Source organism: Lygodium microphyllum, chromosome 13 (genome assembly GCF_053477565.2).
Source record: "Lygodium microphyllum isolate KBCC chromosome 13, Lygodium_microphyllum_v1.1.10, whole genome shotgun sequence".
In the NCBI taxonomy this organism is placed as follows: domain Eukaryota; kingdom Viridiplantae; phylum Streptophyta; class Polypodiopsida; order Schizaeales; family Lygodiaceae; genus Lygodium; species Lygodium microphyllum.
This window is the reverse complement of record NC_141147.1, coordinates 89879979-89891826: the sequence shown is the minus strand read 5'-3', so window position 1 is coordinate 89891826 and position 11848 is coordinate 89879979. Positions and strand designations below refer to the sequence as shown.

The following is an 11848-nucleotide window of genomic DNA, read 5'->3' as shown; positions in this document are numbered from 1 at the left end:
AGGTCAGCCTGGGTGAAGATCCATTTGAGGCTCTTGTGGTCCGTGACCAAGGAGAACTTGTTGCCAAGCAAATAGTGTCGCCAAAGTTTGGGAGCATGAATAACTGCTAGCATCTCCAGGTCATGAGTAGCATAATTATTTTCATGGGTTTTTAGCTTCCTAGAGAAATATGATATAGGATGACCTCCTTGCATTAGTACACAGCCTAGTGCAAGTGAGCTAGCATCTGTGACGGTAACAGATTTCGAATTCCTTGCTCAAGTCAGGGAGTTTCAGAATTGGTGTTGTCACTAAGCTATGCTTGAGTTGATCAAAACTTGATTGTCTGGTGGGTGTGCATGCTATGGCAACCTGGTTTTTTAGTAGATTTGTGAGGGGTACTGCAATTAAGGCATAGTCCTTAATAAAGATCCTGTACCATCCTATTAGGCCAAGAAAACTATCCACTTCTTTGACAATGGTTGGCGGGGGCCATTCTTGTACATCTTTAACCTTTGGAAGATCCACAGAGATTCCCTCTTCTGATACAATGAAGCCTAGATACTCAATCTATCGTTTGAGGAAGGCACACTTCTTCTTTTTGGCATAAAACTTGTGCGTCCTCATGATTTCAAGGACAATGCGAAGTTGAGGTTCATGGTCTTCTTCTTCCTTGGAGTAGACCAGGGTGTCATCAAAGAAGACAAGTACAAAATCATTGAGATATGGTCCAAAAATGTCCTGCATTAGCCTATTAAATGTGGCAGGGGAATTAGTTAATCCAAAGGACATTACTATGAATTCAAAATGACCATATCTGGTATTGAATGCCATCTTAGGAATATCCTCATCCTTGATGCGGATCTGGTAGTACCCTGACCTCAAATCAATTTTGGAGAAGATTTTTGCTCCTTGCAATTGATCAAGTAACTCGTCTATCCTTGGGATAGGATATTTATTATTGATGGTTACTTGGTTCTGGCCTCTATAATCGATGCAAAGGCGAAGTGTACCATCCTTCGTCTTCTGGTACAAGACTGGAGCCCACCACAAAGAACTGTTCGGGTGTATGTACCCTTGGTCCAATAGCTGTTTGAGTTATTCTTTTAACTCAATAGCTTCAAGAATGGACATCTTGTAGGGTCTTTTTGCAACAGGTGTAGCACCTCGCATCAACTTAATCTCATGGTCAATTTCCCTAGGTGGTGGTAATTCTGTTAATTCTTCCGAGAATACATCCACGTACTCTTTTAACCATGATGGTTCTTCATTGGAGTTCTCTACCTATTATGGTTTGTTTAGCTTGATCAAATAGATAGGTAATTATCCCTTGAGCTATTCGCATTGCCTTGGCTAGCTGGATCTTTGATTTACCAGCTTTTCCTTGAGTTGTGACTAACTCACCTTTAGGATTCTGAAAGGAAACTTGGCCCTTCCCACAATGGATGTGAGCATCATTGGGGACTAACCAATCCATCCCGAGTAGACACTCATGGACCCCTAGATTCATTACTCTGAACTTAACAGATGTGGGCTCTTCTCCGAGTAGAAATTACACCTTAAATACCATATTGGGGAATATGGGAATTTCCCATAAGTTTGGGACATGTGGTCAAATATTTGGACTTGTCATAACTTGAACACTATAACTCCAAATCAAGCGCTTTATATCTCAATAGATTCCATTTTTCAAGTGCTTTCCAATGATATGTCACATCATCTAGTTTTGAGAAACTTATGGGCATGTTATTCGGGTGCCACCTTTTTAGTATTCAAAAAATGGGACTTTGGGGATTCCCGAACTCACTAATATTATATTCTTAGTAGTTTTTTTAGTGTAAGTAATTTCTCTCCCATTTGCTAATTCAACAAGCAAAGTAGGTGCAACTACAGTGGCTATTCCTAACCTTCTTGCACAAGCTGGTGAAATGAAAGAATGAGTACTGCCACAGTCAATCAGGATTTTGAATTTCTTACCTTGGTAATCCGATGGAGTTTGGATCACCAAAAATTGATGATTTGGTCCCTTTTTATGGAGAGCGGCATGAATTGATGCCCTCTCAATCTCAGCTTCCATGGACGGGTCTTCTTCTTCATTGATTTCCTTAATGGTGACATTGGAAGTTTTTGCCCTTCCCATTGCTACTCAACCGCAGCCCACGGATAGCCCTAGCTTGCCCATTAAATTTTCCTTGATGACAGTCTTTGCCAAGTTTAGGACATTCTCTTTTGAAGTGCCCAGGTTCCTTGCAATAAAAACATCACAGATTCTGGTCGTTTATTTGAGTGGGGGCAAAGTCACTAACTGCATTTGCTTTCGACTTCTTCCGTTGGCCTTGACTATATCCTTGCGCCCTTTTAAATTGAGCCTTCAACATCCCTAGATTCTGGTCTTTGTGAGACCATGGTCTATTATTCTTGAATTTTGGCTAGACTTCTTGCGCAATGGGTCCTGCTCTTATCAATGCATCTTGTAAATCCAAAGGATGCATTGATTCCAATCAAGTGTTCATTGGTGGATTTAACCCATCACAGAACTTAGAGACTTGTTGGGAAATACTCATTGTCAAGGCGTATTTTAATAAGGAGACAAATTTTGAGTAGTACACCTCCAGAGACAGACCCAACTGTTTCAACTTAAAGAACTCATTCATCTTTTGAGTTTTGTATGCAGGTGGCATGTACCTTCCCTGTACTGCTTCTTTTAGCTTAACCTAAGTTACCGCACTTTCCGTGTGATTGCTTGATCTTTACACCATTGCTTCCACCAAAGCCTAGCTTCGCCGGTGAGTTTAAGCTTGGCAATCATAGCATGGTTTGCAAGTGTTGTTCCTGCTGCACTGAAGTAATCCTCCATGGATTCAATCCATACTTCGGCACATTAGCTTCCATAGTCTTCCATTTCCCATCAAATTTCGGTGGTTTGATTTGTTTGAGGAAGAAACTTCTTCTCTTGTGCATCTGTCGAGCTTAGTGCAAAAATAGGGTTCTGATTCTGTATTTGGGGTTGTATCTGGTTCAATTTAAACTTTCGCCTTAAAATTGCATTTACACACGTCTTCACAACTTATCTCACTGCTCATATTATTTTTCATTGTGTAACAAGTCAAATAATCATAAAATTCTCATTTATCCATAAAGAGGCATAAGCCTCAAGTACAATTATTCGGGGATAGATATAGGCTGGGATGATTTTTCTTTCAAGAGATACATTGAGTGCCAGGTTAATAATTCCTTATTGGATTCAGCTACAGGGACAGAATAGTAATATGGGTTTGGGGAATGGATTCTCAGGAAGCGATAAGTCATGGGAAGTTCAGGAAATCCCCATTTTTGATAGCCATGACATTCGTTTCACCCCATTACTTTAATTCTATCTACCGGCAAGACTTTATGACCACCTCCTCATAGATGTAGCGAGTCTGTTCTACTTGCTAGCATCCGATGTGCAGAATTGAGTTCACACATGCCTCATAGAAGATGAATAACTTGATAATCTTCAAGTCCTCCAACCATTTTAGCCTCTTCAGATTGTTTTGAAGATATGCAAATCAATTGGGATTTATGTAATAGTAACCTGCACTCCAAGTCCAACACCTTTCCACATACACCAGTGAAGGGTTGTAGAGGCGATCCAAAATCCCCATCATGTCAGTTCTTTTGCGATAACTTGAAGAATTCATAGCAATCCCGAACATGATATGAAATATGAGGAACCTGCTCCATGTCTCGTAGGTCTGGAAGCAACAACAATCCAGAAGTGAGTAAAAGAAAAAAAAAATCTAGTGAAAACCTTTCTTCACTCTTCATGATTTATTCTTATCTTAATTGTGTTATTTGTTGGTTTGCTCTGATACCAACTGTAACATGGCTAGATCGCGACATGTTTTAGTAGTCCATTGGGAGTCTGATCTAAAAGGCGCTGCCTGGCACTCCCACGGAATATCACAGGATTTATCGGTTAGCGACTTCCAAGTCTACTCCACAATGAAACGTATCGGTCAACCCTATTAGGATCAACCTGAATCTTTCTAGGTTTCTAGGGTCAAGTCATTCCACAATCTTCTAGCATTGCTCTTCAGATGATCTCCTTTGCGCAGAGCATCTGAACCGAAGAGGACTCATATCGCACTTGGTTCAAAGAGAATGGGAAACGAGAGGGACGCATCGCTCGACCTCTCTACCCATAGGGTAAAGTCCCATTCCAGTCCCCTAAAATGATATGAGCTAGTGTTCTACCCTACATTAACTAAGGTCAAAACGTCATCGTGGTTTGAATGTTGAGAAGCCTCCTAGTTCTTCGGGACCACCCTGCCATAGGACGAGCCACCCACTTTCCTTGATAGCTTTATTTTTCTACTTACCTAAGGGCACATTAGTGGTAACACATACAACCAACTTCCTTAATTAGTATGTTAGCCACATGTTCCTTTACGTAATTTTATACACTAACACGAAAACAGTTTAGAAAATTTTCTTAAAAGCAACCTTTATATTAAATTTTCAACTGAGATACAAATTCCATCAATAGGGTGATTTCCGCAATCCGTAAGGATGCGTCCTATTATCCTCCAAGTTTTCGCCCTTACACTAGTAACAAGGCCTCAAGAATCCATCTCGAGTCACACTGACCGTTTGAGTAGGACCCAGAGGCAAGGAATTTACAACCAGATCCTCCCCTGGTATCCAAGCATCCTCCTAAGATCAAACTAATCCATGGAGAGACCTCTCATGGCGGTTTCGTTCCACATTTCCATCACGGTTATTTAGAATCCCTTGGATAGGGTTGGCGGCCAGTTGGGGATGGCTTGGCACGCCCCTCCAGGAATTTAACCTAATTTTTTATACGAGATTCTTATGAGCTTTGGTCAAAAAATCCTTCCACAAATAGTGATCCTAAAATTACAAGCACAAACAATAATGTGGGCAATTGCTCAGAACACCTACTAAGGTGAAGTTCCTTTTTGAACGCTTAGCATTCAACCTTCCGATTTTTTCTTGCCTTGGTGGGATTGGCCATGATGTGTTTGCATCAATTCCTCGATGTTATCATCCATATCTCTCGCGTGACACAAATATCCTAAGTACAAGTCCTCTTACTCCTAGATGAGTAATTTACGTGTCATTCCTTGATTATCCTTGCAATAGGAATTGCAATTTGCCTTTGATACACATTACCATCCCCATTATTATCCCCACAAAACCCTACCTAATCCTCTAGGATTAAAGTTTTCGTGTAAGTCGAATTAAGTCATCCTAGATCACCTAAGCTTTATTTAGGGTCCCTCCTATTCTCATTTTCTTTGCAAAAATCACTATCAACTACCTCATGTATGATAAGAATAACTCTACCACAATTTGGATGACAGCCACCATCATGGGGTTTTTTTTTTCTACAATAGCAACCCTAGTTTGCTACGAATAGTCGCATGTTTGTGGGCAACTATGCTCTTGTCAACAAGTGTGGAAAGAGAAATCAGTGGTCTTATGGGTCGATCCTTATATAGTGTTTCCATCTTCTTGATAGTTGGGTCACGACTATCGCCCTAAGGTTTACCTATATATCCGGAATCCCTGGGGAAAACCTAAGAAGGGTTGGCCTTCTTACTTGGGTAATTTTTTCTTAAGTAGTCTAATTATCCGCATCATTACCACAGGAGATGAGAGCTTATATGTCTTTCAAGCATTCATTATTGTAGATACATTTTTATATGCTTTAGTGAGCGCAAGTAACCTAATTCATGCGCATTGCAATCATGGGATGTAAACACAATTTTGTGAAAAAATGAAGAATACTTTTATATCCTTCAATTCTTTCCTCTCTACACAAGTGAAGCGGAAATAGAATACACTACTTATGCAAGCGAAGTAGAACTTAACTCTTTGGACATACAATGAAGCAAGAACTTAATGCTTTTCACGGATGCATTTATTTCTCGTAGAAATGGATGCCAATATTCCTTTATTAACTAAAATGCTTAGAATCCTACCTTACAATCATAAAACACAACTTTCTAGATGCAAGTCTCCTTCATGATATTTTTTATGTAAAGCGTCAATCCGTGACAATCCGTCTCATTTTTCTACACACTCGAGTGCAAACGTCTATCAATTCCTTTTATCTCTCATGCATGCCAATGCTAGTGCATAAAATTTAATGTTCCATGAACAAAAACCAATACAAAATCCCTATTTTCTATGTGCACCAATGCGAAGTCTATTATCCAAATTGTTACATTCTATAACATGCCTTTAGTGCAATAAAATTCATAATATTTTTTTTCCTACTTAATGTAATCGATTTGTGTTCATTGTTACTTTATGATGATTTCTACTAGAGTAAAATTTATTGAATGCACCTGGTTATTCAAGGACGTATTATCTACACCCGAACCCAAGTTGTTGTTTGTCATACCGCCTAGACTGGTGACTCCGTTGGTGTTTGTGGTATTTCCATCGGCGCGAGGCAATCTTCACTTGGGGGCCATCCTAAAATGCCATTCCTACTAAGGACGAAGGCTCAAACAATCTCTGATCAAGGCAACTTGAATCCGCTCCTTGCGCGTGTGTCCTTGGTAGATGGCTTCCTCCTTACGAAAGATAGTGAGTGGGAACCCCTCTCGAAGGGGGGTTTGGAAACTTCTAGAAGTTTCCTCTCTTTCTCTCTCTCTTTCTTTCTCTATGTAGCTTGACAGGGGAGGGGGGAAGTTAAAAACTTTTGCAATAATTTTAGTAGAAAATTGGGTGGGGGGGCGGGGGCAAGCTAATACAAATTCTTGCTAAAAGGAGTCTTTTTCGTTTTTTATTTGCTCTTCATACAACATCAAAATGAAAAGTCATTATGATCACTAATGTGCTCTAATAATCTTAAATTTACAACAAAGGTTCATGGATTAGCCATGGGAATTCACTCTTAGATCTTCAAAAAAAGAAAACTAGAATGCCATGTGTTTCAATTGTCTCCATACTCTATGCGTTTAGGGTGAGGTGTTTAATATATACACTTGCACAAACCTCTTTTCCCATTCAATTTGATTAATGTCCTAGTACACATTTAGGCCTAAGGCACACACACACACACACACACACACACACACACACATGCGCACGCACGCCTTAGGCCTAAATGTGTTAATTTCTCGATGTGTGTGTGTGTGTGTGTGTGTGTGTGTGTGTGTGTGTGTGTGTGTGCGCGCGCGCGCGCGTGCGCGCATACGCCTTAGGCCTAAATGTGTTAATTTCTCGATATGACGAATGCAACAAGGTCAACACATTGGGCACAAATATATAAACTCGATATGGCGAATGCAACAAGGTCAACACATTGGACACAATGATATAAACAAGAGATTATGATCAATTTACTATTAGAATTGTCATTAATAGGTCAAGCACTTTTCCATTCGAGATCTATATAGGATCTAAGTGAGGTCTATTGAATGATCACCTTACCACCTTGCTTCATTGTCATGAACAATGATCCTATTTTATCACCTTGTGTTTTATCTCACGAGTTATTACTAATTGAATATTAATTGGAATGAAAATATACATTTTCACCTAAGATCTAAATAAAAGTAAACCATTACGATTTGTGTGACCTTGTTACACATATCCAATGTTGTTCAAGCACTTTATTCAATTGAAGGCTACAAGATGCAAAAATTATTTTTCAACCTAAAAGGGCACCAACGTTGCAATAAGATTTCCAAAGGCACATTGAACAAATTGAGTTAAAGGAATAAATTAAACGCGCAGATGTGATAGTTTGTGGCATGTTGGGTGGGGTTGAAAGTTCCACATTCATCACAGGGAAAGAGATGGGTTGAACCACCTTGCTACTTGCAATTTTCCACTAGGGTGAAGGGTTCAAATCACCTACTTGAGAAAAGATGGTATATGCATTTTCCACTAGGGTAAAAGACCAATAGTTTCCCAATCCCAACACTAGTGTAACATAGCTCAATGTTGATGTGATAGATTGTGTCATGGGCTTGAAGATTCCACATCAATCACAATGAAAGAAATGTTCACAACACCTAGTTTGAGAAGGAAGCTATAATATCCATATTGCACTAGGGCAAATAGGCCAAGGGTCTCTCTAGTTCCAAGCCAATATACCTATACACTCGTTATGAGAACTTTAAAGATTTATTTGACCCCAAAATGAAGCATGCTAAGGATCTTTGCTTAAGTGGTCAACCAATAATCCTATTAAACAATTAAGTATTTTTTTAACTTTTAAAATGTAGGGCCATTCAATATGAAGGTTTTTGTAAACTCAAAAAATGTTTTGCGTAGCACTTGAGAAAATCCTCAAACATTTTGTTTTTATAATGCAAATCAAAATTGAGTAGGGTCAATCCAATCTCTCTTACCATCTATCTACCAATGTAATCTAATGTTTATAAAAAGGCAAAACATAAAATCCCCAAATTTCTTATATTTTCACAAGCACTATTTGGGAGAGTTCTCTCTCAACCTATCAAACAGCATGTTAACATCAAGAATATTCTATTACACTTGAATTTAGAAAATGTTAAGCTTGGAAAGAAAATTAACAAAAATTATGCATACTTTTTTTAATGCATATCAAATTTGCTTAATTTGCATGTCTAATCTAATTAGGGCAAGTGAAAAGAGTCCATTAGAATTTGTAATTACTTGATTTGCATGTTTAAGAAGAGTCCATTGAGATTCGTGTACATTTATGAGTTATTTTTCTCGTGAATCAAGGAATTTAACATTTCTGCAAACAGGGTCATTGCATAGTGGTTTGAGTGTGATTTGAATTGTAAGGGTGTGAGAGCTCAAACCCTACGCACCCCATCCCTAAAGGCTTTCTAAAACATCTATTTGTTTCTAAGGTATAAAAAAGTTCTACTCTCTGTATCCTCATGTTCCCAAGGTCAAGAGTAGTAACTTGAGCATTTTCCTGCAAAAAAGGAATTGTAATTTGTAGGTCGTTCGGACTCGTTCCCTACAGGAGAATCTTGATCAATATCGAACGTGATTATGAGACAAAGCGCCCTTTTCGCGTATGTCACGTCACGTGTACGTACAAGGGACAGCTCACCTTCACGAATGGCAACCAAAAGTCATTCCAACCATAGTTTCCATTATTTCAAGCAATGCTTTAAGAGTGATAATGTGCTGGGAGGACACAACAACGATTCAGTGCCGCCCTTTCCATGATTCTTCTGAAACGACAGCGTATGTACAAAGAAGGGTTTGGTTATTTGGCTTAGCCCTAATGAGTCTAACCCAGATTTGACTGATTGTCTGTTAAATTTCTGATTTGGCTCGAACCCTAATGGTTGAGAGCCTACCACACACTGATTCTATATGGTTTGGGCCCAATTGGCCTCACTGCTAACCCTGTGCATGGCCATGGCTTCCTCCTTGGAGGGATCTCTGTGGGCCATATCCACCTTGAACCCGGCTCCTAAGGCTTGCCCTTGGCTGTCAACCCGCGGCACTGGCTTGAGCTTTTGCAGCGGATGTTCATAGCTTCTAAGCCCCATGTTGCTTGAGAAGTAGCAGCCTGCGAAGATAAAAGATGATCAGTAGGATTTATTTCCTTTGCCTTTCTTGCATGGAAACTCGAGAGATTATGCAGAGGCTTCATATTGAAAAGAGACCAGAGAATTTATTTGATCTTAGGTCTTACCAGGAGGAAAAGGAGCAAAGGATGTGCCGCATCCTGTTTTTAAGACATCAGGAGTGTCACTGAAAGCAAGCGATCCATCTGCGGCTGTACCCCAATAAAATGGCACCTTGCCTTCACAATCCTGTGGTTTTACAAAAAAAGGATGTGAATTCTCATCCAAATTTCCAATGTTCTAAACAAACAGGCAAAGAATTGGACCCCGACACTGCGCGTGCGCATGCCCGAATGTTTGATGATATGAGTGTGTGTGTGTGTGTGTGTGTGTGTGTGTTTGGGGGGTGGCTGCTCTCTCTCTCTCTCTCTCTCTCTCTCTCTCTCTCTCTCTCTCTCTCTCTCTCTCTCTCAAACATAAAACTAGATGAGTGTGACGAGATTTATGCAGAGAGAACGACCTAGAACAGACTAGAATTATGCATTGAGAGCCTTGCAAATGAATGTGGAGGCACTTTACCAGAGCTACGAAGACATTCTTGTTTTTACTATCATACAAGACGAACACGAACTGCCCATTGAGGCTCCCGACCACTTTGTCAGCAGGAAAGGGCCCTCTGTCACGGAGCGTACGGTAGGCTTCAATGACCAACATGACCTCGGTGGCGTTCTTAGCTAGGCCATACTCCAGTCTCAAGCTAGTCAAGTTCTCCAGATGGCCTTGGAAGAGACAGAAAATGCCATCCACCGCCGCAAAAGACCTGGAAAGGGAGAAGCCATGAAACAGAAGTCATGATTGGAGCGAAAGAAGGGAAAGAAGAAGAAGCCATGAAGAAAAGGTCATGACTTGAGCAAAAGAAGGGAAGAAGCCATGAAGCAAGAGTTTTGATTTCAGTAAAAGAAACCATAAAATAACGGCCATGATTTTAGTAACAGAAGGGACAGAAAGAAGAAGGCATGAAACAACGGTCATGACTTTAGCAAAAGAACGCGATCAAGAAGAAGGAGAAGCAGCAGCAGCCACAAAACAACGGACATGACTTCAGAAAAAGGAGGAAGCCATCGAGAAACAGCAGGATTTTTAGATCTGGTCAAGGCGGGGGAAGGAGCCAACAAAGAGCCGGCTAGCCATGTTCCGGTGTTGAAAACGTCTGGAAATACATAACTGGAAAATGCGTTCGGATCTGTTGATAAGGAGACAAAATTAACGAAGAAAGACAGGATTTTCTAACCTTGGTCTCAAGAGTGCCTGCTTGTAATGCGTGAAAGCCATGCCTCCGACATCGCAGAGGTGGAGAGAGACGGCGTCAGGCATGTCCGCCATGAAGGAACTTAGGATCTCGGGCCCGAACTTTCTGCCGAGGCTGGCGCTGCTGCAAAGCTCCTGGGGGCCGTGCGCCACATCTCCCTTGAAGACGGCCAACATGGTGTTGCTTCTAGTCTCCTTCTATCCTGACGGAGGTGGACGTGTATATGGATACCGGCTAGGGTTTTGCGAAGATGCAGAGAGCAGCAAATTACAGAAGCCTGGACGCAGAGGCGATTACACAATGGAAGAAACGCAACAATGAGAAACACAGACAGACAGACGGGAAAATGAGATCCAGATGGTGAAGCGTATGCTGTCTCGTCCTTTATTATAGCTTTGATAGGCCCCTCCCTCTGACGAGAAATGGATTGAATGGATTGGCATTGCTGATGTGGCCGACCTTATTTGTTTTTATGCCCCCCTTCACATGGACCATGGAGGCACCCTACCATGTAAGAGGGTCTTTAGGGAGAGGGTCCCCACCACCACACCAAAAACACAAGCCAAGAGGGTTGGAGACATGACACACGCAAGTAAAATTGACTTGCCTCGGTTCATAGGGTAATTTTTGTGATCGTGTGGCTTCAGTTCTTAACTTCAATTCCGAAAACATAGGGACTCTACCTACCAAGAGGATTGGAGACATGACACACTCAAGTAAAATTGACTTGCCTCGATTCATAGGGTAAATATTTGGCTTCAGTCCTTAACTTCAATTCCGAAAACATAGGGACTCTACCTATTCAACTCAATACGCTCTAAAAATGAGGGTACTTGGTCAACTCCACGAAGTAAATGTACGTTGATAATTTTAATTGGCTAGCTATTAGCTATTTCCTTTGCCACCACAGTCTCTGATCTCTCCTCACAGAGCATTTCTCTCTCCTTGCTGGTAGTAGGGATCCATTATTATTATGAGCCTGCGTGTGGCCGGTTCTCTTCTCAAGCCATAACTCCCT

The 11848-nt window shown here is 40.8% G+C and overlaps 1 protein-coding gene across 1 annotated transcript; it reads right to left on the bottom strand.

Moving 5' to 3' along the window:
• Positions 1-9077: 9077 nt before the first annotated feature.
• LOC148026885 (stem-specific protein TSJT1-like) lies at positions 9078-11207 on the bottom strand. Its single transcript, XM_087691414.1, has 4 exons — positions 10813-11207; positions 10101-10341; positions 9650-9770; positions 9078-9523 (listed from the first exon to the last, which is right to left on the bottom strand). The coding sequence occupies exons 1-4, from the start codon at positions 11004-11006 to the stop codon at positions 9321-9323; spliced, it is 759 nt and encodes a 252-aa protein (XP_087547540.1). The 5' UTR covers positions 11007-11207; the 3' UTR covers positions 9078-9320.
• Between the last annotated feature and the right edge of the window lie 641 nt (positions 11208-11848).